Source organism: Balaenoptera physalus, assembly GCF_965194825.1.
Source record: "Balaenoptera physalus genome assembly, chromosome: 12".
NCBI lineage: Eukaryota > Metazoa > Chordata > Mammalia > Artiodactyla > Balaenopteridae > Balaenoptera > Balaenoptera physalus.
Window position 1 is genome coordinate 75,860,659 of NC_138897.1, and position 23,987 is coordinate 75,884,645.

The following is a 23,987-nucleotide window of genomic DNA, read 5'->3' on the forward strand; positions in this document are numbered from 1 at the left end:
AGGTTGACGCACTTCCGGGGCCGCCCCTTCTCCGTGACGTAAATTCCCGCCCCTCCCTCTCGAGAGACGCCGTTGCCGTGGCAGCGGTCGGGGAGCCGGGATAGGTTTTGCCGGGGATCCCAGGAGCGGCAGGCGCACCTGGGGGCAGTTTCATGAGCCGACCAGGCACAGTGGCTGAGGCTGCGACGCCGGAGACTGGTGAGACGTTTTACATCTCCCGCCGACGCCCTCGCACGCACCCCACGGCCCCGGCCCCCCTCCCCTTTACTCCACCAGACGATTCCTCTCTCCCTCCGACCCCCGCCTTCCAAGGCCCCCGCTCTCTCCCATTGGCCTCCCACTTTGGCCAAAGCCCCGCCTCCCTATTCCCCCAGCCCCCTCTTTTGCTTTCAGGCCCACCTCTTTCAGACCCCCTTCCCAAATCTCAATCCCTAATTCCCACGGGTTCCTTTTCCCGCGGGCCTGCCTTTTCCAGTTCCACCCCTGCCTTCCATAGTCAAGCCCGCAAACCCCGTAGACCAATTCAAATCAAGGCTTCTTCTTTAGGCTCCACCCCTCACGCCCGCAGGTTGGTCCCTGCGGACCACTTCCCCGCTCCGCAGTACATCTTGAATCCCGCCCTTTCCGCTTCCCCTCCTGAGAGCCTCTCCTCCCTTTCCCCTCTCTCCCAACTCCTGAACCCTTGCCTGGACTTCAATTTCTTCACCTGTGAAATGGGGGGTGGGGGAGGGGGGATAGGAAAAGATGCCCTCCCAAGTCTCCTCCCCGTCTCTCTTCCTCACATACACACCATAGCTGGCTTATGTCATTGTTATTATTAATGTTGAATTATAATGATAGTTAGGCTTTATTGAACACGTACCATGAGCCAGACCGTGTGCCAAACGCTACATGCATTCCATCATTTATTTCGTATAGCAACTTACTTACAGGTGAGGACAGTGAGGTTCACATCCTCAGTTCACATGGTGGAGTGGGAATCCAAACCCAGGTCATTCTTTTCTACTAGTGCAGTTACTTACTCCTTTGTCTTCACTGGATTCCTTCAGTGTCCCCAGGGATCCAGGCAATTAGCACTCCTGAGTCAGAGACTGACACTGCCATTTAAATGGTTTTAGAGTTTCCAAAGTGTTTCCATGGGTGCACTGGCCAGGAGGGAGGCATAATCTTTACCTGAGGGGTAGAGTCCCAGGGGTCATGAGAGAGAAGCAGGAGAAGAGAGGGAAGGGACTCGAATGTTGAACGGGAGTGCAGGAAAGGCTCCTTCACTTCTCTGCGAGTTAAAAGTCCACCTTGGGCTGAGGGACCTGAGGAGAGGCAGAGTTACCTGCTGCTCCCACCACAGGGTATCCCACCACAGGGTAGTGGTGGCTCAATTAGTGCCAGCACTTGTGTGATCTCAGGAACAGTGCGGGGCTGGCAGCTTCAGGGCGAGGGTTCTACTCAGGACCCAGGAATTACAGAGAAAACCTGTGTCAAATGTTCCTTCACTTGACACACACACACACGTGTTTCTTAAAACAGGCTTGTATCTGCAAACCCCCACTGTTCAGAAGAAACGATGTAGGGTAACCTCGGATGTTTTTCTATGTTGTGTTTTGCTCTCATATATTCTTACTGCTTTGGCATTTGCTGCTGCTCATCAGAACCAGAATCTAACATCTGGCCCCAGATGGCCCCAGATGGCAGCTGTAGTTATTTGAGGGTGAACAGGTTACTGTTTCTTTTTTTTTTTTTTAATTTTTATTTATTTACTTATTTTTTATAGTTGGCTGTGTTGGGTCTTCGTTTCTGTGCGAGGGCTTTCTCTAGTTGCGGCGAGCGGGGGCCAGTCTTCATCGCGGTGCGCGGGCCTCTCACTATCGCTGCCTCTCTTGTTGCGGAGCACAGGCTCCAGACGCGCAGGCTCAGTAGCTGTGGCTCACGGGCTTAGTTGCTCCGCGGCATGTGGGATCTTCCCAGACCAGGGCTCGAACCCGTGTCCCCTGCGTTGGCAGGCAGATTCTCAACCACTGCGCCACCAGGGAAGCCCAAGGTCACTGTTTCTTAATGTCTGCACAAGCAAGCTCCTGAGTTCCAGGTGCTTTGCCACCTGAAAACCCTTCCTCCCGGGGTGGGATTTCTTGCTTGCTGTATTTATTTCCTTCCTGCCATTCCAGGAAGGAAACCCAGAATGTTTCAGTCGGTTTTTCTGTTTGTTTCTGCCTCATTCTTTGGGGACATAACACCTCATGGGTGGCAGTATCTTATGAGAGGCCATCACTGGGGCAACATTTGTATGTGGGAAGTGGACGTGTGTGTGTGTGTGTGTGTGTGTGTGTGTGTGTGTGTGTGTGTATTGTAGGGACTCATCACCCCACCTGAGGGTGGAACTGTAGAGCTGACACACCAAGACTTGCCCCCTGCAGAGACCCTCAGACATAGATGGTGCTTCCTGGGGGACAGTGCTCTGTGTGCCCTGCTCTGTCCCTATCCCTGACACAATGCCCAACATGTAGAAGATACTCAGTCACCATCTGCTTAATGAACACAGGATCTGACCCCCTACCCCTGCACTGTCCGATATAGTACCCACCAGCCCATATGGTGCTGTATATGAAAATGGTGGCTGGTCCAAATTGGGATGTGCTATAAGTGTCAAATAGACATTGGATTTTGAGACTTAATGCAAAAAAATAGACTTAATATTTTATATTGATTTAACATTGAAGAGATATTTTGGGTATATTAAGTTAAGTAATATATGTTATTAAAATTAATTTACCTCTTTCTTTTTAGTTTTTTTAATGTGGCGAGTATAAAATTTTAAAACCCATACATGGCTTGCATTATATTTCTTTTGTCCAGTGCTGCTCTAGAAGTAGTATGGCCTGAAGACAGAGCAGAGATGTTGGACTCAAGAGCCCCAGCTCCCTGAGTGATCTTGGGCTAGCCCCCTAACTTCCCAAAGCCTCAGTTTCCTCATCTGTTTAAAGGAGGTGGATTTGGGGACTTCCCTGACGGTCTAGTGGTTAGGACTCTGCGCTTCCAATGCAGAGGGTGCAAGTTCAATCCCTGGTCAGGGAACTAAGATCCCACGTGCCACGTAGTGCAGCCAAAAAATAAAAATAAATAAATAAAGGAGGTGGATTTGGGAAGTGGCCGACAGTAGGTCCTGTAGTCAGAGCCAGCGGTGCTCAGGCTCAAGGCTGGCAACCCCACCTGCCCTTTCCCTCACCCCATCCTCCAGCCTGAAACAACCCCCTTCTTCTGGGACAGCCTCCTCCCTGCCCCCCACCCCCAGGAAGCCCTCCCTGAGTGCCCACTCCCTCACTCTCCCTTCATCCACTCCCAGGGACTGCAGAGCTGGACACGGGAAGCCAGGCACCTGGCTGAGCCTCTGACCCTGAGCCCGAAAGCCCACAGGCAAGTCCAAGAGCCGGGGACACTCAGACATCCAGCTCCACAGACAGGCACCTGTGCAGAGGTGAGGACAGGGCCCAGTCCTCTGGGAGGCCGGAGAGGCTGGCTTGCCCTCAGGAACCACCCTGGGGCCTCTGAGTTTCCCTGCACCTGTGGGCACAGGCAGGCCCTCAGATCCCAGCCCAGGTGGCCAGGTCATACTGCAGTGAACTCAAAAACGGTCTATGTGCTCACAGGGAGACGGATTCCCAACTGCAAATAATGACTCAATGATTCCATGCCACTGTGGTGTGTACTGGGAGGGAAAAGCACAGGCTGCTTTGAGAATGTGTAACAGGGGACCTCACCAGCCCGGGGACCTGAGGGAGGCATCTTATTTAGACAGAGTATGGGGAGGAAGCATATTCTGCGGGGGTGAGACGCCGAGGTGCGAGGGGGTGCTGGGCAGAGGGGAGAGGGCGACCCTCAGGAAGGCTGGGGCAGTGGTCTGGGGGAGGTGGCGGGTGTGGAGCAGTGTTGATGGACAGAGGTGGCGGGTTCTCAGTGTGGGTGGGATGTGGAGCTGGCAGTACTGGGTGCCTGGATGTGGGGATAAAGGAAAGGGATTCGAGGAAGTGCCCAGGTGCTTCCAGTGAGGGTGCCATTTTCTGCGATGAGGAAGGTTGGGAGATGGAAACAGGTTGGAGGAAGAGAGGTTTCCCCGCCAGGCCTGGACTTCCTGGGGGCCTAAATCCTGCCCAAGGAGCCCCTGCTGCAGGGTGGGGCTTTGGTGCAAGGAACTTTCTGCTGCTGAGAAAACCACAAAGGACAAGGGGCCCCACTGCAGGGTGGGGAAGGACCAGGGCTCGGCATCCACAGGGCTGCTGGCTCTGACACCTGCTGTGAGAGGCCTGCGAAGAGCCATGGGAGGGGCCAGACCTTCTGAGTCAAGGGCCAGGGATGGTTTATCCAAATCACTGTCTTCTGATGTCCACACACGGCAAAGATGGAAGGGGAGCAATCTGTGCGGGCCGCAGGGGAGAACAGGAAATATGGAAGATAGACAGCAGCTCCAGACAAGGATGGTCTTTGCTATTGTTACTGCTAGTAATAGTAATCACAGTAATAATAGTTACTATGGCTGCAGAACTTTTACTGGTGCCTTGCCCTGGACCAAGCACTTTTTAATTTTTTTTTTATTTTTTGCTGCGTTGGGTCTTCATTGCTGCCCGCAGGCTTTCTCTAGTTGTGGTGAGCAGGGGCTACTCTTTGTTGTGGTGCGTGGGCTTCTCATTGCGGTGGCTTCTCTTGTTGCGGCGCATGGGCTTCAGTAGTTGTGGCACGAGGGCTCAGTAGTTGTGGCTCACGGGCTCTAGGGTGCAGGCTCAGTAGTTGTGGCACATGGGCTTTGTTGCTGCGCGGCATGTGGGATCTTCCCAGACCAGGGAACCAACCTGTGTCCCCTGCATTGGCAGGCGGATTTTTAACCACTGCGCCACCAGGGAAGTCCTGGACCAAGCACGTTACTTGCAGATACCACCTGGCCTGATGGGGGACGGTGTCCCCATCTTACAAGTGAGACAGCTGGAGCTCAGAGGGGTGCAGTGACTTGCCCATGACCACACAGCCAGAAAGGGGCAGGACTGGGACCCCTGTATCAACATATAATGGGCCCCCTGTCACCAGAGTGATTAGGATAGCTATCCATACAAATTTTCAGGTGTTCCTCTCTTACACTTCAGGACTTGTTTTCCTCCCAAAGTCAAGGTATTTTAAATTTTCTTTGTGGATTCTTTTTTCTTTTCTCCATTCAATTACTAGTCGTTCATTTGTCAGTGAGCATCTGCAATAGGCCAGGCCCCAGGCTGCCATACTGGGGACACCACAGTGACTGAGGTGCGGTGAGGACCCGTCCTGGAGAGCAGAGGCCATTCCTCTGCGAGAGCGATCAGGGCCAAGATGGGGGAAGCCCAGAGGGAGTATCTAAGCCAGCCTGGAGGGTGCTCAGGGAAGGCTTCCTGGAGGAGGTGATGTCCGGGAACCCTGAAGGATGAGAGGAGTTAGGCAGGTGATGGGAATTGGATGGGGGAAGCATGACTCAGATGGAAGAGACAGATGGGCACGGATTCAGAAACGAGTGCCTGCACAGGAGCTGCTGCTTGTAGCTGATGGTATGTGGAGTGGAGGAGAGGGGAGGGGAGGTGACTAGAGAGGACAAGGGGAGGGGTGTGCCTGGAGGTAGGCTTTCTCCCAAGGGCCAAAGTGAGTCCTGAGGGGCTGTTGGCCAGTGTGATGTGGTCAGATAGGCTTGGCCCAGGTCTCCATAGCAGAAGTGGATCAGATTCCAGTGGGCAGGCCTGTGGCCCAGCTGGAACTGCTGCTGCAGTCCAGGCAGGAGACGAGAGTGGCCAGGGGTGGTCCAGTGCTCCCCATCATACTGTAGCTACAACTGTCTTTTCGTTGTCAGTAGCCGTCCAGTGCTTTGCTCAGGGAGGGAAGGACAGCAGGTACATCCTCATGCACAGCTGTATCCACCCAGCACTTAGCAGGGGCCTGGCGCACACAGGTCCTCAGAGGGACTTGTGGACCGAGGGAATCAGTAGTGTGGGCGTGGGGTAGGGTGGATGAGAGGGAGGCTGGTGAGGTCACCCACAAGCAGGTCCCGAAGGGGCCAGGGAACCGACTTCTCCCCAGGGTCAAGGTTGGATTTCAGCAGGTTTTCTGGGGTTTTCAGAAGCTTCCTGCAGCAGCAGCCGCATGGCTCTGGCTAACGGAGATCCTCTCTGTCCACCCCAGGAGCCACGAGGATGGCACACCTGCTGGGCAGCCAGGCCTGCATGGACAGCCTGCGCAGGGACCTTACTGACCTGCAGGGTGCCATCGTGGACGTGTTCTCGCGTGCCGGGCCCGTGCGCTTCCCCTCCTGGAAGTTCCCTGACCGCATGGCCTGTGACCTGGACATGGTGGCCCTGCTAGAGCACTACGACCACGTGCCGGGTGACCCCGAGTTCACGCAGCTGTCCCACGCTGTGCTGCTGGAGCTGGTCATTGACAGGTGAGAGCCTGGACCAAACCTGGTCATCTCAGGATGTTGGCACCCACCCCATAAACCAGTAGCAGCCACAGGATCCGCTTCTGGCGGGGGTGATGACATTGATGACAACAGTCACCTTTGACTGAATGCTGTCGGGGGCCAGCTTGGTTCAGGGCCCTCACAGCAATCTCACCTGTGTCGTGCTGTGCTGTGTGTCTTATACTCCACCCTCAGGGAGTTGCTGGCCACCCTGTTGGTCTCTGTGACACCACAGCTCTGACGGCTACTTCTCCAGCCACTGCCAGCTGCTTCCTTAGGGTTTCTGTGTGTCGAGGACACTACAGCTGCTGCTCAGACTTTCCATCCCAGGCTGTTTTTCCTGTCCCTTCCATGTGTCACAGGGCCAGACACAGGATGTGCTTTTCCAAATCCTGGCCCTGCTGGGAAGGAGGCCAGTGGATTCCCCTGCAGCCCCACCACTTCTACACTGTCATTCACATTAGCATGGTCGTCAGCCTCCACTCCCTGGGGACCGCAGCCCAGGCTCCATGTGCTCCAAACCTTGCATGCTAATGAAGTCACGGGGGACAGAGAGGCAGGGACCCCAGCAGTTTGGGGATGACCTGCCTGGAGACAATTAGAAGCCAGGGTAACCACTCAGAGGCCTGGAGGAGCCAACGGTGTGAAAGTACTACCTGGACCCTGTAGGGGGCTGAACATGTGTGAGCCCAGAACACACCTTCCTTCCTTGTTGTGCCCTCTGCTAGGAGTGCCCCGCCTACTCGTCCCTGGACTGGCCGAGCCCGTCAGGGCCCAGTTCACCCATCCGCCTTCTAGAAAGCTGGTGCTGACCCGCCTTCCCACCCCTCGCCTGGCCCCTCTGTCCAGGCCACTCTCCACCCTCCAGTGCTGCTCATTCATTGTCCCCATTCACAGAGGAGGACACCTTGGCCCAGAGAGGGGCAGGGCCTGGAGCGGTCAGCACCCCCTCCCCCAGGCCCTCTCTGCCCAAGGGCACAGTTGGTTTGGGATGACCCTCCTGCACCTGCAACAAGTTGAGGTCATTTATCTGCCCATATGTTTTGTAAACACAGTACCTCTTCTTTTAAAACAGCATGATTCCCACGCAAATACATACTTCTCTTCCCAACAACCCTTTTCCTTACAATTAGCCCCTGACTCAGGGTAGGATAGGGACCTGGCTCTCTCACTCCAGTCTCCGTTGTCGCAGAAGCAGCTCGTCCCACAGAAGAACCGCCCCCCCCACCAACTCGAATCAGGAAACCGCAGGGCACGCTGCCCTGCACACTCACCCTGAGGCCGTGCGCAGCCTCCTCCGCTCTGGGGGTCTCAGCTGGGTCCTCTGCGAGGTGAAGGCTCTGAGCCACATGATGGAAGGCAGCCACTTACCCAGCACTTTCTGAGGACTCTGGACACAACCGAGGCAAGGCCCGTCCTCCCAGAGCCTCCCAGTACAGTGGGGAGCAGCCAGGCAGAAGTGCTGCCACCCAGGAGGCCCCGAAGGGGCCCCAAGCTTAGCCTTCAGGGAGGGCTTCCTGGAAGAAGTGGCTCTTGGGTCGGGCAGAGCATATTCTGAGATGCTCCGAGTCCCTGACGCCCGGGCCGGTTCCCAGAGCTGGAGGCTGCTGGTCGTGTGGTGTGAGGGCACACTGGCGCTGGGCTCTGCCCCAGCCAACCCTGCCATCTCTGCCCACAGGCTCCTGCTGCTGCTTCAGAGCTGCGCGAGCTACTTGGAGAACCTTGGCTTGGAGCAGACGGTGCCCCCCGCCAGGGCTGCCAGGCCCTGCATGTCTGTGGGGCTCACAGTGCGGCGCTTCTGGAACAGCCTGCTGAGGCTGGGCATGCTCATTCGGCAGGTGGCCCCCCAGGTGGGTCGGCCACCCGCTTCCCCAACTGCGGTCACCCTCACACCAGTCCACCTGCCCCAGGCTCCTCGCACACCACATGTGCACCACATCTGTCGTTGGCTCCACTCTGGAGCCCCCACTCAAGGCCCATGCAGCCTGGCAGTTCGCAATGCAGGCCTCGGGGGTCATGTGTGGGCCACCTGGTTCTGCAGTTTACACTATGGGGCTTTGGAAAAATCCTACCTAGTCTGAACCTCAGTTTGTTCATCTGTGCAGTGGGGGTGATAACAGTCCCTACCTCCCAGGGCATTGTTGGGGAATGGTGTTTGTAAGAACCCCATTTGTTATGGGTTATTCCGTAACCCTCACAACCACCTGGTGGGCAGGACCACTGTCACCATGATGGGAAGGAAACTGAAACTGAGAGTGGCTTCAGCAACACAAGAGCAGACAAGTCTGCTAAGCAAGGGCCCAGTACCCGGCAGCTGTGTCTGTCACGGTGTTACCCTCCCAGTGCCATGCATGTAACAGCATGGAGCCTGGGCTTGGTAAGCTGGGGCAGCAGAAAGGAGAAGGTTCGCTCTCTCACTCACATTGGTATCAGATACCATCTGAAGGTCTGAGCATCAGGAGTGGCTGCTGTCACAGAAATCCCCAGAGAGCTGGTCACCTCCCAGGCCCATCTCCCTCACCTGCTTTCCCTTTCTTTTCCTGACTACAGAAAAGGGCAAACCAAGGGGAGACCCCCACCTCCAAGCCCACAGCCAAGGGCGAGCCAGCCAGGAGCCCTGAATTTGTGACCGCCAAGCTCATCAAGCCCGCCTCCCCAATGCCAGGCTTGCCCCAGACCTGCCAAGAGCTGGACAGACTCTCTGTCCGCATCTCCCTGCCGTGTCCAGCCAGGATGGCCGAAAACACCAGGAGTGTCCACTCCCAGACCGTGGAGACAGCCCTGGTGCCCTGTGATGCGTGCACCAGCGTGCAGGGCAGCCTGCGGGAGGTGGGCAAGATGGTCATCACCCTGTGTCAGAGCCAGAACTTGCCCTCGTCCTTAGGCCAGTTCCAGCATCTGATGCAGGACAGCATGGGGCTCAGGCCGCTGCCGGCCACCACCGTGGGCCACTGGGCGGCTGAGCAGAGCAAAGACCTGACACGCCTCAGCAAACACATGGGGGCCCTCACTCAGCTTGTGGGGCCCCTCAGGGCCCAGCTGGAGGAGGCTAAGGGGCAGAAGGACAGACTGAGGAAGCAAGTAGGCGAGCTGGAGCAGGCCCTGCAGCGGGAGCAGGGGGCACAGCGGCAGCAGGCGGATGAGGCCGAGCAGCGCCTGGCCCAGTGGGAGCGCGACAGGCAGCAGCTGCTCGCAGGTGTGTGCCTGAGGCCGGACCCTCAGTGCCAGGCTCTGCCACAGCCTGAGCATGGGCTTCCCCAGGAGCAGACCCCGCAATGGGGCTGTGGGTGCTGGGAGTCGGTGTAGAAGAAACCTGGACTGGGAGTGGGCAGCAGACACAGGGAAGGGAAGGCAGGGGGAAAGGGGTGTGCTCATCAAGCCGGTTACACTGCGGGCAACTGGAGCTTAATCCCACTGGGGAACGCAGGAGCCCGTGTAGAAGTCTGAGTCGTCCCACCAGAGGGGCGAGGGAGCGGCAAATTCATACACTCACTCCTGTCGGTCACCGAAGGGGACTCCTGGGGAGTTCATCCCCTGGGTAGCTCCAGCCAGCTGAGGCCCCTCTTTGGCTTCAGTAGAAGCCGTCAGGCAGAGAGACGCAGCTATGGCACTCACAGTGGGCCAGCTCCTGCTGAAGTTGTGAGGCCTGAGGGAGTTGGGCAAGTCACCCCCGTGGAGGACACTGAAGCCCAGAGAGTCAGCCAGCTGACAGGAAGCAGAGTGGACAGGGACCCAGGCCTCCTGGCACCTCCCCAGAACTCCTCCCACAAGCCCAGGCACTCCTCCACCCTGGCCAGGGCTGCCACCACGCTGTGGGGTGCACTGGGCGTTGAGGCTGCCAGCCAGGCCCAAGGGAGCCTCTGAAGGGCCTCTCTCTCGGCTGCCATAGAAACAAGTGACCTCAAGACAAAGGTGTCCACCCTGGAGGGGGAGCTGAAGCAGCAGCGGGAGTCCACGCGGGCCGTGGGTGAGGAGCCCTGCCATGGAGCCCTGTACCGTGTGCCCTGTGCTCGGTGGCTGGACCAGCACCCTCTGTCTCTGTCTCCTGGGCTTCGGGGGCAAAGCTAAAGGGAACCACAGAGGAGGCTGGGTCTGACAGGCCACACTGTTGGGTGATGCCACCTCCCACCCAGAAAGTACCTTCTGTTTTCAGAACCCACCTCAGGCAGGGTTCAGAGCCCCATTTTGTGGCTGAGGACACTGAGGCCCAGAGATGTCCTGTGACCAGCCCCCACCTCCCAGGTCTCGTCCTGGGTCAGAGGCAGTGCAGGGACTCCCCAGGGCTCCCCCGCTCTACCCCTTCCCCTGCCCGCTCAATCCTGCAGAGACGAAGGCCCAGGAGCTGCAAGAGGAGGCTGAGCACAGGGCGGAGGCTGAGAGGCAGGTGCAGCAGCTGGAAGAGCAGGTGCAGCTGCTGGCAGGGCGGCTGGACGGAGCCAGCCAGCAGATCCGCTGGGCCAGCACAGAGCTGGACAAGGAGAAGGCCCGTGTCGACAGCATGGTCCGCCACCAGGAGGTGAGGCTGGGAGCCTCGTCAGCGCCTGGGCTCCTGCAACGAAGGCTGCAGGGAGAGAAAGGGCTCCACTGACAGCGGGGAGACACTGGAGACCTAAGGAGAAGAATTCCTGAGTGGCGACTGTGACTGGAAAGAAGTGGGGGCGAGGTCTGCTTTCCAGGCGGGGCAGGATCTCCAAGCTTGGGGGTCCTGGCCTTGCTAGGGTTGGAGTCTGCTCCCTTCTTCCCTCCACCCCTTCCACTGCACGCATGTGCACAGACAGATGTAGCACAAGGGGGTGGGCTTGGATACAGCTGCCTCCTTTGTCCTGCGTGGCTGGGCCTGGCCCCATGGGCCTCATGGCCTCCCTCCTGCCCATCCCGGCTCAGTCCCTGCAGGCCAAACAGCGAGCCCTGCTACAGCAGCTGGACACCCTGGACCAGGAGCGTGAGGAGCTGAGGGGCAGTTTGGACAAGGCCGAGGCCCAGCGGGTCCACGTGGAGGAGCAGCTGCAGCACGTGCAGAGCGAGAGGGAGCAGGGGCAGTGCCAGCTGCGGGCCCAGCAGGTGTGAGCGGGCAGGGTGATGGGGCAGGGGCGGCACTTCCCTTTCTCTGCAGGAACCTCCAGCCAGCTAAGCACCTGCGGGCCTGCCCCGTGCCTGGGGAGTGATGGTGATGGGGTGTCCCCAGGGGGCTGGGAGCCGGTCCTCAGCTCTGAGCCTCCCCTGCCCCAGGAGCTGCTGCAGAGCCTGCAGCGAGAGAAGCAAGGCCTGGAGCAGGCAACAGCGGATCTGCAGCTGACCATCTCGGAGCTAGAACGCGAGCTCGTGGAGTTGAGGGAGCGGGAGAGGCTGCTGGTGGCCTTTCCGGACCTGCACAGGCCTGTGGAAGCCCAGATCCAAAGTAGGGGCCCGGGGTTGGTGCAGAGGGCACGCCGGGGCTGGGGGCGGGCAACTGAGGGCTCATCAGGGCAGGACACGGGTCCACAGCAAGGGTGGCAGAGCCCCCACAACACATAGGTGCTGTGCGAGTTACCCACTCCTCTGTGTGGATGGGGACACAGAGGCCCAGTGGGGAGGTGACTGCTCAGAGTCACACAGCCAAATCCAGACCCAGGTCTGGCTACCTGTGTAGCCTGTGCTCTGTACCACGTCACAGGCCAGTCCTTGCTCAGCTTCCATGTCCCCTGTCCTGGCATCTCCCCAAACTACACCGTGGGGCCAGCTCCAGGGGCACAGCCTCAACTGTCCAGTGTCCATGGGAGTGCCAGGGACCCATCTCAGTGGAAGACTGACTGCCCGGTGACGTGGGCTCTCGTCCTAACCCCTCCAGCCCCCTGAGGCTCTGGGGTGAATCCCCGTGCAGAGCTGTTGGGATGATCCACTGCAATCTAGCTTGTCATGATAAGTCGTTACTTGTGAGTGCTGGGCCCTTGTGTTACCCTGTCAGCCGCCCCGCGAGGCAGGTAGCAGCCGCTTGTGACAAACCAGGAAACTGATAACCAGAGCAGGCAGCACCTTGCCTGGGTTCAGAGTCAGGGGGAGCATCTGTCCCCCCAGCAGTGGGAAAGAACATCCTTGCTGAATTCCTGAGACTCATATCCAAGAGCTGGCTGTGGCTTTGGACGAGTCACTGTCTCTCGGGCCCTCCGAAAACAGGTGGCCTTGGAAGAGCTTCACTTTCTTACCTATGTGCTAAATTTTGGTGAGCTCCAGGTCCCCCTCAGCTCTCAAATTCTGCAAGGCTTTGGTCACCTCCCAGCAGGCAGGGGGGTAGGGAGCGCGGGGGGAGTGGGGGGAACAAGGCCTCAGGAGAAAAAAGATGAGGTGGGAGGTCCAGTATGCTGACCCCGCCCACCTGCAGGGCCACCGGCAGGGGACCCTAGGCACATACCGGCTGGCGTGTCTGCCCTCTGAGGTCCTGTCTCGTTGGGCACAAGAGGCAGACCTGATGGGGTTGGGTGCCAGATAGTGGGTCTCCACAGGCTCTGGCAACGTCACGGACGACATGGAGAAGCAGGTGCAGGCCAACGACATCCGTATCCGGGTCCTACAGGAGGAGAACGGGCGGCTGCGATCCATGCTGTCTAAGATCCGGGAGGTGGCCCAGCAGGGGGGCCTCAAGGTGGGCAGCATGGCTCCCCCACCTGAAAGGGGCCGGCCCTTGGGGACTTGGAAGAGGCCCCCAACCCAGCAGAGGTCTTCAGCTTCCCCCGGGGAATCTGCCGTCAGCCCAGCTCATTGCACACGGGGCTCTCATGACAGGTGGCTTTAGGCTGTGCTTTTGTGAACCATCTTCCACGATTCAGGAAGGCATGAGGATGTTACCGTGCCTTCTAGCTCCAAATCCCCCCTCTAGCCCTTTGAACCTTTATTTCAAGTGCACCAGGAGTCTTGTGAGAAAGCAAACCTTTCCACCCTTACCACGGCTAAGGACAGGCCCTGGAAGGCTTTCCAAACCCTGCCCCTCAGAGGAAGGGGCCGTGGCGACAGGATCAGGCCCTCCCGCCTCCTCTATGACACCCTCTCTGTTCGCTGCAGAGGGGATCCTGGGCCTTTCTGAGCTTGGTTTTCTTTGCAGCTGATCCCACAGGACCAGCTCTGGAGCCCTCCCAGCAAGGGAATCCACGGAGCAGCGCCCCCAGCCCAGGCCCAGAGAGCATCTCCAGGGTGAGTGAGGCTTTGTCAGAGGCGGGGCGTGTGGGGGTGGGGTGGTCCCCCTCGCTCACAGGGGATCTTGCCGTCTGGTCCTCCCTCAGGCCCCTGGGCAGGCGGCACTCACCTTGCAGCAGGACGGCCAGTGCGGGCAGGACCCTGCCGGGCCAGCCCCAGGCCTCCCCGCCTCAGCAGCCCTGCGGTCAACCCAGCAAGTCCTCTCTGGAGGATGTGACCCATTCGACCAGCTGTGCCCAGAACCCCATCCAGGCCTTGGCCAGGCTGAGAAGGAGACTGTCACCAAGCCGGGGCCAGGCCGGCCCTGCATACCAGCCCCAGGAGCGGCCCACGTAGCCTGCAGTGGAATGGGGCTGGAAGGCGGGAAGCTGGCAACCCACCCCATGTAATAAAGCCCAGGCCATCTGCTCACAGCGACCTTGGCCTCACCACACTGGCTCAGCAGGGCAAGAGTCCTTCCTTCCCTGTCCTGAGTCCCCAGCCATGTGGGTCATTGGCCAGCAGAGGCCTGGCACGCTCAGTAAATGGGAGCTTCCTGCCTCCCTCCTGATAGGGGCAGTGGGGGAAGAGGACACACCGAGGGCAGAAAGAAGCTTCTAGCACCTGGGCGATGTGAAAGGCAGTCTTTTGATCCCCATAGCAAAGGCTAAGGGGTAACATGGACTCAGTGACCCCCACCAATAAAGAGCAGGGTCAGGGTAGGGGGTGCGCAGGGGAAGGAGAGCAGCCGCCACGGCGGGCCCGGTGAGGACACCTGAGGCAAGGAAGGAGTCAGAGGCCGGGGTCCTGGCTCAGGCTCACAGAGGCAGGCAGGGACCACCCAGCTGTGAACCTGGGGATGGGGACATTAAGGATCCAAGAAAATCAGCCCCCCTTTCACTGCAGAACGCCTCACCTTCAGGAAACACAAGTCAGAAAGGGTTTCTCTAAATCCAGGAGGTTGGATCCCCAGGAGGCCACTGAAGGCAGGGCAAGCCTTCACCCAGCCAGAGAGTGGGACACCCCAAGCCAGCCCTGGCTTTCCCAGGCCTGTCCCTTGGGGCCAGGGCACTGATGCCACCAGCCACACCAGGCCTGCAGTAGTCGTTTTCCTCACGAAGCCTCCAGCCTGTCCTGAGCCACCCCGCCTGTGAAGGACAGGCGCTAAGACCTTGCTGAGGAGTTCTGGGTGTGGGGGTAGGATGGGAGATGCTCTTGGCTTTCTATGACAGTTTTCCCTGGTCAGGAGGCCAACAAGTAGAGCACCTCAGTTTACAGAGAAAAGTCAAGAAGAGCTGTGTGTGTAGCTGAACTGGCATGGCCACGGGCTGCCCAACTCTTGCTTCTGTGGAGCCCGGGGGCTCGCTGAGGGAGCCTGGGCTGTCTGGACTGGGCCCCTCACAGGTGAGAGCCAGCCCTCAGGTGTGCTCCCTGAGGCAGGGGGCCCAGGCCCAAGTGCAGGGGGAGGACCTGTCACGGCCCGGCTCCTCTCCGCATCCATTCAGTAGCTCACAGGTCTGTAGGTCAGACGTCCGGGCCCTGTGTGGGTGGGTTCTCTGCTCAGGGCCTTACAAGGCTGAAATCAAAGCGTCTGCCAGGGGTTTCCCTGGTGGTGCAGTGGTTAAGAATCCGCCTGCCAATGCAGGGGACACGGGTTCGAGCCCTGGTCCGGGAAGATCCCACATGCCGCGGAGCAACTAAGCCCGTGCACCACAACTACTGAGCCTGTGCTCTAGAGCCGAAGAGCCACAACTACTGAGCCCGCGTGCCACAACTGCTGAAGCCTGCACACCTAGAGCCCGTGCTCCGCAACGAGAAGCCACCGCAGTGAGAAGCCCGCACACCACAACAAAGAGTGGCCCCCGCTCGCCACAACTAGAGAAAGCCCACGCACAGCAACAAAGACCCAACGCAGCCAAAAATAAAAAATAAAAAGCATCTGCCTTCTTTTTGCAAGGGTGTGGGACAGAATCCAGGCTCATTCTGATTGTGGGCAGAATTCTGGTTCTTGCAGCTGTCGAACTGGTGCCGCTGTCAGGGCTACCCTGGGCTCTGAGAGGCCATCCAACTTCTTGCCACGTGGCCCCTCCATCTTCAAGTCGGCAACAGAGAATTTCTCAGGCATTGAATCCCCTCCATGGTTCAAATTTCTGAATTCCTCTCCTTCCACCAGCTGGAGAAAACTCTCTACTTTTAATGGGCTCACGTGGTTAGGTCAGGCCCACTTGGATGCTTTCCCATATTAAGGTCAACTGTGCCATATAACATAACCTAATCATAGGAGTAAAATCCATCAGCGTCATAGTGCCAGGATCACATAAGGCGTGTCCATGGGGGCTGGGGGAATCTTGGGGGCCATTTTAGAATCCGCCTCCCATGGGCAGTAGACTCCAGGGCGACTTGTTTATCTTAAAACATCCACACAAATTTTACATCTTATGTTAAAATATATCCATGTTTATTTTAATATTAAACCTCCCATACCCCAAATCTAAAAAAACGGATGCCCCTATAAGATGTACCACATTTATCCTGTGGCTTCAAGTATCCTGGTCAGCAACCTGTAGCCCCACGGAGAAGCACAGGACTAGATGGTTTCTAAGGCCTCTGGTCCCAGCCAGGCCCCAGAAGGGAGCCCAGCTGGACAGGCCATGGGACCTGCAGCTGCCGGTGCCCAAGGACCGAGGGTAGCAGGCAATGGAAGGGCCGCTAGGTTTAACATCATAGCCTTCACCAAGATGTGTCATGGAATATGGTCAGGCTAGAGTGCCCCCAAGGCCGGATAGCTCCTTTCCCAACCCACCCCCCAATAAATAAGCACAAAACCTGGCCACTGCAGCCTCAGCCCCCAGGGATGCCCTGACAGGCAGGCCAGAGAGCTCCCAGAGCCCTGGGAACAGCAGCACTGCCCACACCCTCTTCCCCAGGTCCCTGGCCAGAGTCCTGGGAGCTGTCTGAGTGGAGGGCAGGCACCCCAGGATGGCAGAGAAAGGCCCCAAAGCAGCCTCTCTTCCTGCCGGGTCTGGGCCCTGCATCCTCAGCCTGGGGGCTGTGGTCCCTCCATCCCAGTGTGGATGTGGTGGGCACCTTGCCCCTCAGCAGGGGAGGCCCCTATCCCTCCTTCCACCCATAGGGTTTTCTGTCCTGTTCCCCCTGCCGTCTTGTTTCAGGCACCCAGGGCCCAGGGCCGGGATGCAGGTGGAGGGGTCCCTTCCCCACATGCAGAGACCCAGCCGGGGCAGCTAATCATCTGAGTAGCGGTTCCCTGCAGGAGAGGAGAAAAAATATCAGGGAGGGAGGTGTCAGGTGGGAACCAGGTGGAGACGGTCAAGGGCCCCCACCCTTGGTGCTCACCCAGGACGTTGAATTTGCACAGCGGGCAGGTCTGCTGGAGCATCAGCCAGGGGTCCACGCAGTCTCGGTGAAACTCATGCTTACAGGGCAGCACCCGGAGCCACTGCAGGGTGGGGGAGAGGGCTCAGGCCACAGGCATAGGCCTCCAGTGGGGGTAGCAGGCCCCACGCCCTCACCTGAGCTGGGGAACTGAAACCCCTGTGACCTGCCCCACCCCCATGCTGCTTTCCATAGCTCTGGTGGGGCTGGGTGAAGGCCTGGTTGGGGTACTTCTCAGGTCTCTTGGGAGCAGGGTAGGGGGCATCACGTGTCAGCCGAAGGCTGGCCTCTGCCCAGGGCACTAACTTGCTTGTTGCAGAAATAGTCCAGACACACGGCGCAGGTCTCAGCACCAGGCTCCGGGGGGCCCTGTGCTGCCCGACCCAGCCGGCAACGCCGGGTCTTGAGGGACGCCAGCCTCTGCACCACCCGGAGCTTGAGCAGGTCCACCTGTGGGGGAAGGGCACACAGTTCCCGAGGGCTGGGGACACCAGGGCTCCCGAGGGCCCCCGAGGGCTGGCTCCCACCTGGCCTCGGGGCTCCCGCTGGCTCTGCCGGGATGCCTGCCGCTGAGCTTGGACCACGAGGCCTGTGCACAGGAGCATGGCCACCAGCAAGATGGTGTTCCACAGCTGTTGCAGGGGCTTCTGGAGAGAAGAGCAGGGTGTCAGGGGCACTGGGGCCACCCCACCCTCTTTACCCAGTAAATCCACCCCAAGGACCAGGCAGATGAGGTCCATGGGCACCATGACCCCGGAGGCGCCAGGCTTCCTCTTCTGAAGCTGCTGTCCCCCACCTCCGCTCCGTGCTCTCTCAGGGACTGCCCCAGCTCCACCCTACATCAGTGCTCAGCCCAGGCCAATCCTGGGCAACAAACCTGGTGCTTGTGCACTCACAGAAGCATCTACTGACAGTCTCATAGATTCCCCAGCCCAGGACCCCCATCCCTACCCAGCACTCCTCCTGGTCTGCTCTCCTGGCTGCCATCACCCACCCACCCACCCCCATCCAGGCTGAGCATTCACAGCCTGAGAGGGCACTAGTCCCTAGGCCCTGCCTCCTCACTCCCTAGACGCCCCGCACGCCCCTCCTCTCCTCCCCACTCTGCTGCTCTTCAGGTGCCCTGCTCAGGCCTCACCCGCCCAGTTCCCACCCACAGTCACAGGGATCTCACCTGCAAACCCGATTACACAGCACCCCTACCTGACCCTTCCCTCTGATGCTCCCCTCCCGCCTCCTCCACATTCCCCATCCTCAGGAGGAAACCCAAACTCTTCTACCAGGGGGCCCTCAAGGCCCTTGATCTCCACCCCTCCCCCCTCCCCCCGCCCATGCTCCCTGCCCCTCCCATGTCTGTGCCTTTCCACACTGTTCCCGGTCTTGGGAACTAATGCTCTTCTTCCACGCTCCCTCCCTTGGCTTATGGCTTTGGACACCTCTTGCTCTGGAAGCTCTCCCTGACCAACCCTGCCAGGCAAATGTTCCCCCCTCACCTCCCCTGCCACCCTCCTCATACCCACTCTGCCCTCAGCAGTCCTCCAGCTCGCTCTGGTGGGAGGGAACCACGTCTGAGGTACCTCACTTCGCCTTTGAGAGGCCCCCAGGGGGACACACTGACGTAGACTGAACTGCCACCATATCCAGTGCGGCAGACAGGCTGTGACCACTCAACAGCTGGCTCAGGAGATGACACAGCGGAGGAAGCAAGACCCAGCCGCTGACCCACCAGCACGCAGGCCTGCGGATGTGTCACAACTAATAAATGTATTCGTTTAAAAGTTTTCTGCCACCGTGTTCTTCCCCAGCCAATGCTGAAGTTCAACTGCCAACACGTGGTGGGAGAGGGGCTGAGAAGTGATTTGATGGGCAAGGTTGGGTGCTGTCAGGGTCACAAGATGTTGCTTTTGTTCAGGGTGGAAGCACTCTGGGGGCCACTGCCAAGAGGGGTCTGTGAGCCCCAGCTTCACGCTCTGTCCCACCCTTGCCCCCTGGCTTGTGTCCCCGTCCCCTTTCATCCATGGTGGGATGGTGACACCTACTCAGGAAGCTCTCCCGAAGCCCCTAGGCTGAGCTCAGGCGCCTTCACCATGACTGGAGGGCCATGCCCCTCACCAGCTCAGTCATCACCCCAGCAGGTGACAGTGTCTCTGGCCTAGCTCCTCTCCTGATGGGGCCGCATGAGCCCAGGGCTGGAGCTGTCCTGTCCTCATACCCCCTGCCATGCTGAGCCAGGCTGACACGTGGCAGGACTCGCGCGACCTTTATACTGTAAGCTCTCTGGGGCAGAAACTGGAGCTCCGTGCTTTGGAGCGGCCAGTGAGTTCTGGGTGGGCCGAGGGTGTGGCTGGCCTGGAGCTCTACTGGAGGCCAGAGACCCCATCTCCCCAGGCTTGGTGCATCTTGGGGACCCCCACGTGAGGAGAGAGGGCAGGGTTGGGCCTTGTCCATCAGAGCAGTAGGACATGGTCATCGGACTTTTCTGATACATGCTGGCTACAGCTCTGGACGCCCAGAGGCTGGAGGAATAGTGAATGGGCCCTAGGGCTGAGAGCTGGCCCTGGCTGGCCTTCAGACACCTCAGCACCCGTGGGCTCCCAACACCTGTACTGGCCCACCCCAGCCAGCAGCAAGGTCAAGGCTGTTCAGCTTTGCCCTCACAACCAGCCAGCCTCACCTGACCTACAGTATGTGCCCACCTCCTGGCCTCTTGGGCACGCTCCTGGCCTGCTCCTCTCTGAGCTCCAGGCTTTCTGCTCGCACCTCCTCCCAGTCTCGCATCTGACAGCCCCTCCCCAAATGCCTGCCCCTCCCAGAAGTCCATGTGGGCTGCCCTCCAGGGGGAGAGAGGGCGGGCTCTCTCCTCTTCCAGAAAGCCCTTCCTTCCACTCCCGCAGCCTCACTGCCCGCTCCCTCTGCAGAACTGCGGTTCACACTGCTCAAGCGAAATCGTGCTGTCTGGGCTGCCTCCGTGTAAGTTCCTCTTCTCTGCCTGTCTTTGAGGCCTTGAACGGCAGAGCCCGGGTCTTCCAGGCCTTTTGTACCCTCCACAGCCCTTCTCACGGAGCCCCAAATGTCCTAGAATATCAGAAGTCCTTTGGCGACTGTTGACTTACTCGAGCACTCATAACAATACAGGTATTGTAGCAGAGCAGCCACCCATCTGCTCAGTGCCCGCCGTGAGATTTACATTCACGATCTCAACAATCCTGCGGCCGTGTGCTATACCTGTTCACAAATGAGGAACGTAAGACCAGAGGTTAAACACGCAGCCTAACATTGCCCAGCTAAGGTTTCAGAGCCTCATTCCAAGTCTGCTTGACTTGAAGCTGCCTTGCACGGCTCCCCATCCACCAAGGCATGCTGGAGGCTGCGTGTCAGGAGAGCGGGGCAAACCTGCCCTGCAGAGTGTGGATTTGAGAAATGCTTGTAGACACAATACCTTTGACCCTCTCTATGCTGAGCACTGGGAAAGCCAGAGACAAATAAGACACAGCCTGGCCTTCGGGAGATAAAGTCACAGTCCCCAACGGTCACACAGGATGGGCTGTCCTAAGAGGCCTATGAAGGGCCTGACAAAGCACTGCTGTGATTTAAAAGCAGGAGAGGGGGCTTCCCTGGTGGCGCAGTGGTTGAGAATCCGCCTGCCAATGCAGGGAACACGGGTTCGATCCCTGGTCTGGGAAGATCCCACATGCCGCGGAGCAGCTAAGCCCGTGTGCCACAACTATCGAGCCTGTGCTCTAGAGCCTGTGAGCCACAACTACTGAGCCTGCGCGCCACAACTACTGACCCGCATTCCTAGAGCCCCGTGCTCCACAACAAGAGAAGCCACGACAATGAGAAGCCCGTGCACCACAACGAAGAGTAGCTCCAGCTCGCCACAACTAGAGAAAGCCCACGCGCAGAAACAAAGACCCAATGCAGCCAGAAATAAATAAATTAAATAAATAAATTTCTTTTAAAAATTAAAAAAGAATTAAAAAAATAAAAATAAAAGTAGTAGGGGGGCTGGGGGCCCAATGTGAGGGAGGTTTTCCAAAGAAGGCAGTAGGATGAGTTGTGAGGGCTCTGGCTGGACTGGGACATACAGAACTGGAGAAAGAGGGTGTCCAAGCCTACAGACAAGCCCCGGTGGCAGGAGACCGGGGCGTGAGTGGAGACCGGTAAATGGCACAGAGTGGCTGGAGTGTAGGGAGAAGACTGGGAAAAAAACGGTGAGTGATCAGGAGAGCTGTGAAAGCCAGGTAAGGAGTTTGAACTTCATTCTGCAGGTGATAGGGAGTCAAAGAAGGCTTCTGAGAGGGACAGGGACGTGACAACAGCAGCAGCTAAGGCTGACTGTGCATGACCCCGGGTCAGGCACCACACTGAGCACCCACCCGGCCCCTGAACCCGCACAGCAGCCCTGGGAGGTGCAAGGGGTGGTCCTCCCCACCAGGGCAGGAAGAGGCCACAGGACTGGAGACAAGTCAGGTGTGTGGTCCCCCCACCCCCACCTCCTCTCCCCAGGCACCCACCTGCTCCTGGGCCCGACTGCCTCCCAGGCACACCAAGTCCTGCCATCCTCCGTAGCTGTCCTTGGAGAGGCCACAGGTGGTCCACAGGGTCAGCTTCCACTCGATGTTGGCCGACAGGGACTCTCCGCTGGTGATCTCAGCCGTGGCCTGGGTCCTCCTGGGAGGGAAGGCCAAAGGGGCCAGACGGAAGGGCTCTTGGGAGGAGAGGCCCGGACCCACTCACCCCGGCCTTGTGGGAAAAGGATACCCCCGTATCACCCCACAGCCCTTCTGCTTTGGCCCCCACGCCTTTCCCAGCCAGTGGTTTTTCTAGTTCTCATAACAGCCGGCCAAGCAGGCCCTCAAGCACAGGGAAGAGTCAATCAGGAATCTGGCTTCCTCCTTGTTGGAGCCAATCACCTCCACGTATAGAGCCCATAGAATCATCTCCTTCTAGTCCCCTCACCCATTTTTCAGACTAGGAGGCTACAGTCTCAGACTAACAGGGAAGGCCCTGGTCCCAGGACCCCTGAGCCCAAGACAAAGCCAAGGACCCTAGCACCCAAGCCCAGTCCTTTGAGCCCAAACCCCAACTCACTGCAGCAGTGCCTCCAACAGCTTAGTGACATTGGAAGAATAATGGAGGACGATCACTGGTCTGAGCAGAAGCTGGGATATGTCCAGCTGTAGGGGGACAGGGAGGTCAGCCAGGCCGGGTCACCCATTCCCCAGCCTACATGCCCCGAAAGCCTGATCCGGTTTACCTCTCGGACCACGTTGTGGTTCAAGATGAGGAGAAGCAGGGCAGAGGCTCCCAGGAAGAGCGCCCTCCGCATCTGCAGGACAGAGGCAGAGGCTAGCACACACCCTGCCCACACACCTGTCTCACCACCTGTGGTCATAGTTATTCTCAGCTCCTGGCTCTGCGGTTAGCATTTCCTCTGGACAGATCAGCTATAAGCTCCCTGAGATCAAGGGCAAAAACCCTTATTCCTCTCACCTTCCCCCCAGATGCTCTGGGGGACCCAAATAATACTGTGCCTTCCCTGGTCCAAGCAGGGCAGGCCTGCCCATCGACCCCCAGCAGGAACTCCCCATTGGATACTCTCAAAGTCTGGCTGAGCTTCCTGACTCTCTCTGGCCTCCTCCCACCTCCCTGCTGCCAACCACACTGACTCCAGTCTACCCCTGGGGTCCCTTGCCCCAGCCAGGCCCAGGGCTTCTCTGGAAGCTCCTTAGGGGCCCACCTGGTAGTCTGGTTCTAGCAGTTGCCTTGAAAACCCTTCCTCCAGCCCCCTTTCCACATACACCCCCTGCACCTGCTGAACCAGAGCCTTAGGATAGGCCTGTGGGCCGCTGTCCTGACTCTCCTGGTGAATCTGGGCCTCCTGCTCCTTGCCCACGTATGCCACTGCAATCCAGCCTTCTACGGGCACCTCCTGCTCAGCATCCACGATGTCCATCTGTGGGGCGAGGGGCCATGGTAGAGGGAGGAGGGGGAGGAAGGGGGATCGGTCACACAGACGATGCAAGGCCAGGGTTTGGGAACGAGTCTGAAGGGGAGGGCATCTGATCTCAGGTTCTGGAAGCCGGAATGCTGGGGGCCTGGGCAGCCTGGGGAAGGGGCGCTGGGCTGACAGGGCTTGGTCCAGGATGAAGGCTGGATCTGGGTGCAGGGTATACGGCGGGGCGGGGGCCATATGGCTCAGCGGCGCTCACCAGCAGCAGGCGGCCACCCAGAGGGAGCGCCGGGTCGGCCTCGGGGCCGATCCTGACGCCCTCCAGCAACAGAGCGTCCTCCCGCGGCAGCCTCACGTCCACCCGCACGGCGCGGGCCCCGCCCCGCCCCGCCCTGGCAGTGGGCTCGCTGCCGTCCGCCGCGGCCCCGGGCCCCGCCAGGCCCAGCCAGAATGGCAGCAGGGGCAACAGCAGCAGCAGTGGCGACGGCGGCGGCGGAGGAGGAGGCGGCGGCGGCGACCTCGGCGCGGGGCGAGCGGCGGAGCCCATGGCCGGAGACAGGGGCGCCGGGGGTCCTGGGAGCGTGGGGAAGCGGAGGGAGCCAGGCCGCGGCCGGACAGGGCGGGACGCCGGGAGGGGCGGGGGCGGGGCCGTGGCCGGACGGGGAGGAGCGCCGGGAGGCGGGGTGGGCTCGCGGCGGCTCCTGCACCCAGACCCGGTCGCGCGCGCCCCCTGGTGGCCGTGGAGAACACAGGCGCCGGCGGTCAGCGGGGCTGGAGCCGGGCGGAGCCCAGGTCAAGGAGCAGAGGTGGGAAGTCAGAGGAGGCACTCCTAGCTTTCGGTTGTCAGACGGCGGAGACCAGAGGAAGGGAGACCGACGGAGATAGTTGGAAGATAGTTGGCGACTTGGGGAGCCGGAGGCACGATTGGGGCCCCAGAAGGGCAGCAACGAGGAACTTCTGGCGTTCTGGACGCTAGACCTTGCTCTGGAGCCGCCCGACGATCACACGGTTGGCCTGGTTCTCCATTTCTCCACCAGA

General features: G+C 59.2%; 2 protein-coding genes across 6 annotated transcripts; one reads left to right on the forward strand and one right to left on the reverse strand.

The window, feature by feature from the left end:
- Positions 1-59: 59 nt before the first annotated feature.
- CCDC157 (coiled-coil domain containing 157) lies at positions 60-15,532 on the forward strand. 4 transcript variants are annotated; one of them, XM_082418429.1, is made up of 12 exons: positions 60-198; positions 3,335-3,466; positions 6,178-6,436; positions 8,133-8,304; positions 9,005-9,650; positions 10,344-10,421; positions 10,780-10,970; positions 11,339-11,515; positions 11,684-11,852; positions 12,934-13,073; positions 13,530-13,618; positions 13,708-14,038. In XM_082418429.1, exons 3-12 carry the CDS (start codon positions 6,189-6,191, stop codon positions 13,955-13,957), a joined length of 2,160 nt encoding a protein of 719 aa, XP_082274555.1. In that variant the 5' UTR covers positions 60-198; positions 3,335-3,466; positions 6,178-6,188; the 3' UTR covers positions 13,958-14,038. The 4 variants fall into 4 exon arrangements, with proteins under 4 accessions (XP_082274555.1, XP_082274556.1, XP_082274557.1 ...); XM_082418430.1 differs by having other exon boundaries at positions 3,335-3,405; XM_082418431.1 differs by lacking the exons at positions 3,335-3,466; positions 13,708-14,038 and adding an exon at positions 15,246-15,532 and having other exon boundaries at positions 72-198.
- A 504-nt stretch (positions 15,533-16,036) lies between these two features.
- On the reverse strand, positions 16,037-23,599 carry RNF215 (ring finger protein 215). Of its 2 annotated transcripts, none has more exons than XM_082418439.1 (9): positions 23,209-23,599; positions 22,809-22,952; positions 22,254-22,325; positions 22,088-22,173; positions 21,511-21,667; positions 17,521-17,637; positions 17,300-17,443; positions 16,955-17,057; positions 16,037-16,865 (listed from the first exon to the last, which is right to left on the reverse strand). In XM_082418439.1, the coding sequence occupies exons 1-9, from the start codon at positions 23,494-23,496 to the stop codon at positions 16,843-16,845; spliced, it is 1,134 nt and encodes a 377-aa protein (XP_082274565.1). In that variant the 5' UTR covers positions 23,497-23,599; the 3' UTR covers positions 16,037-16,842. The 2 variants fall into 2 exon arrangements, with proteins under 2 accessions (XP_082274565.1, XP_082274564.1); XM_082418438.1 differs by having other exon boundaries at positions 17,521-17,640; positions 23,209-23,598.
- Positions 23,600-23,987: the final 388 nt, after the last annotated feature.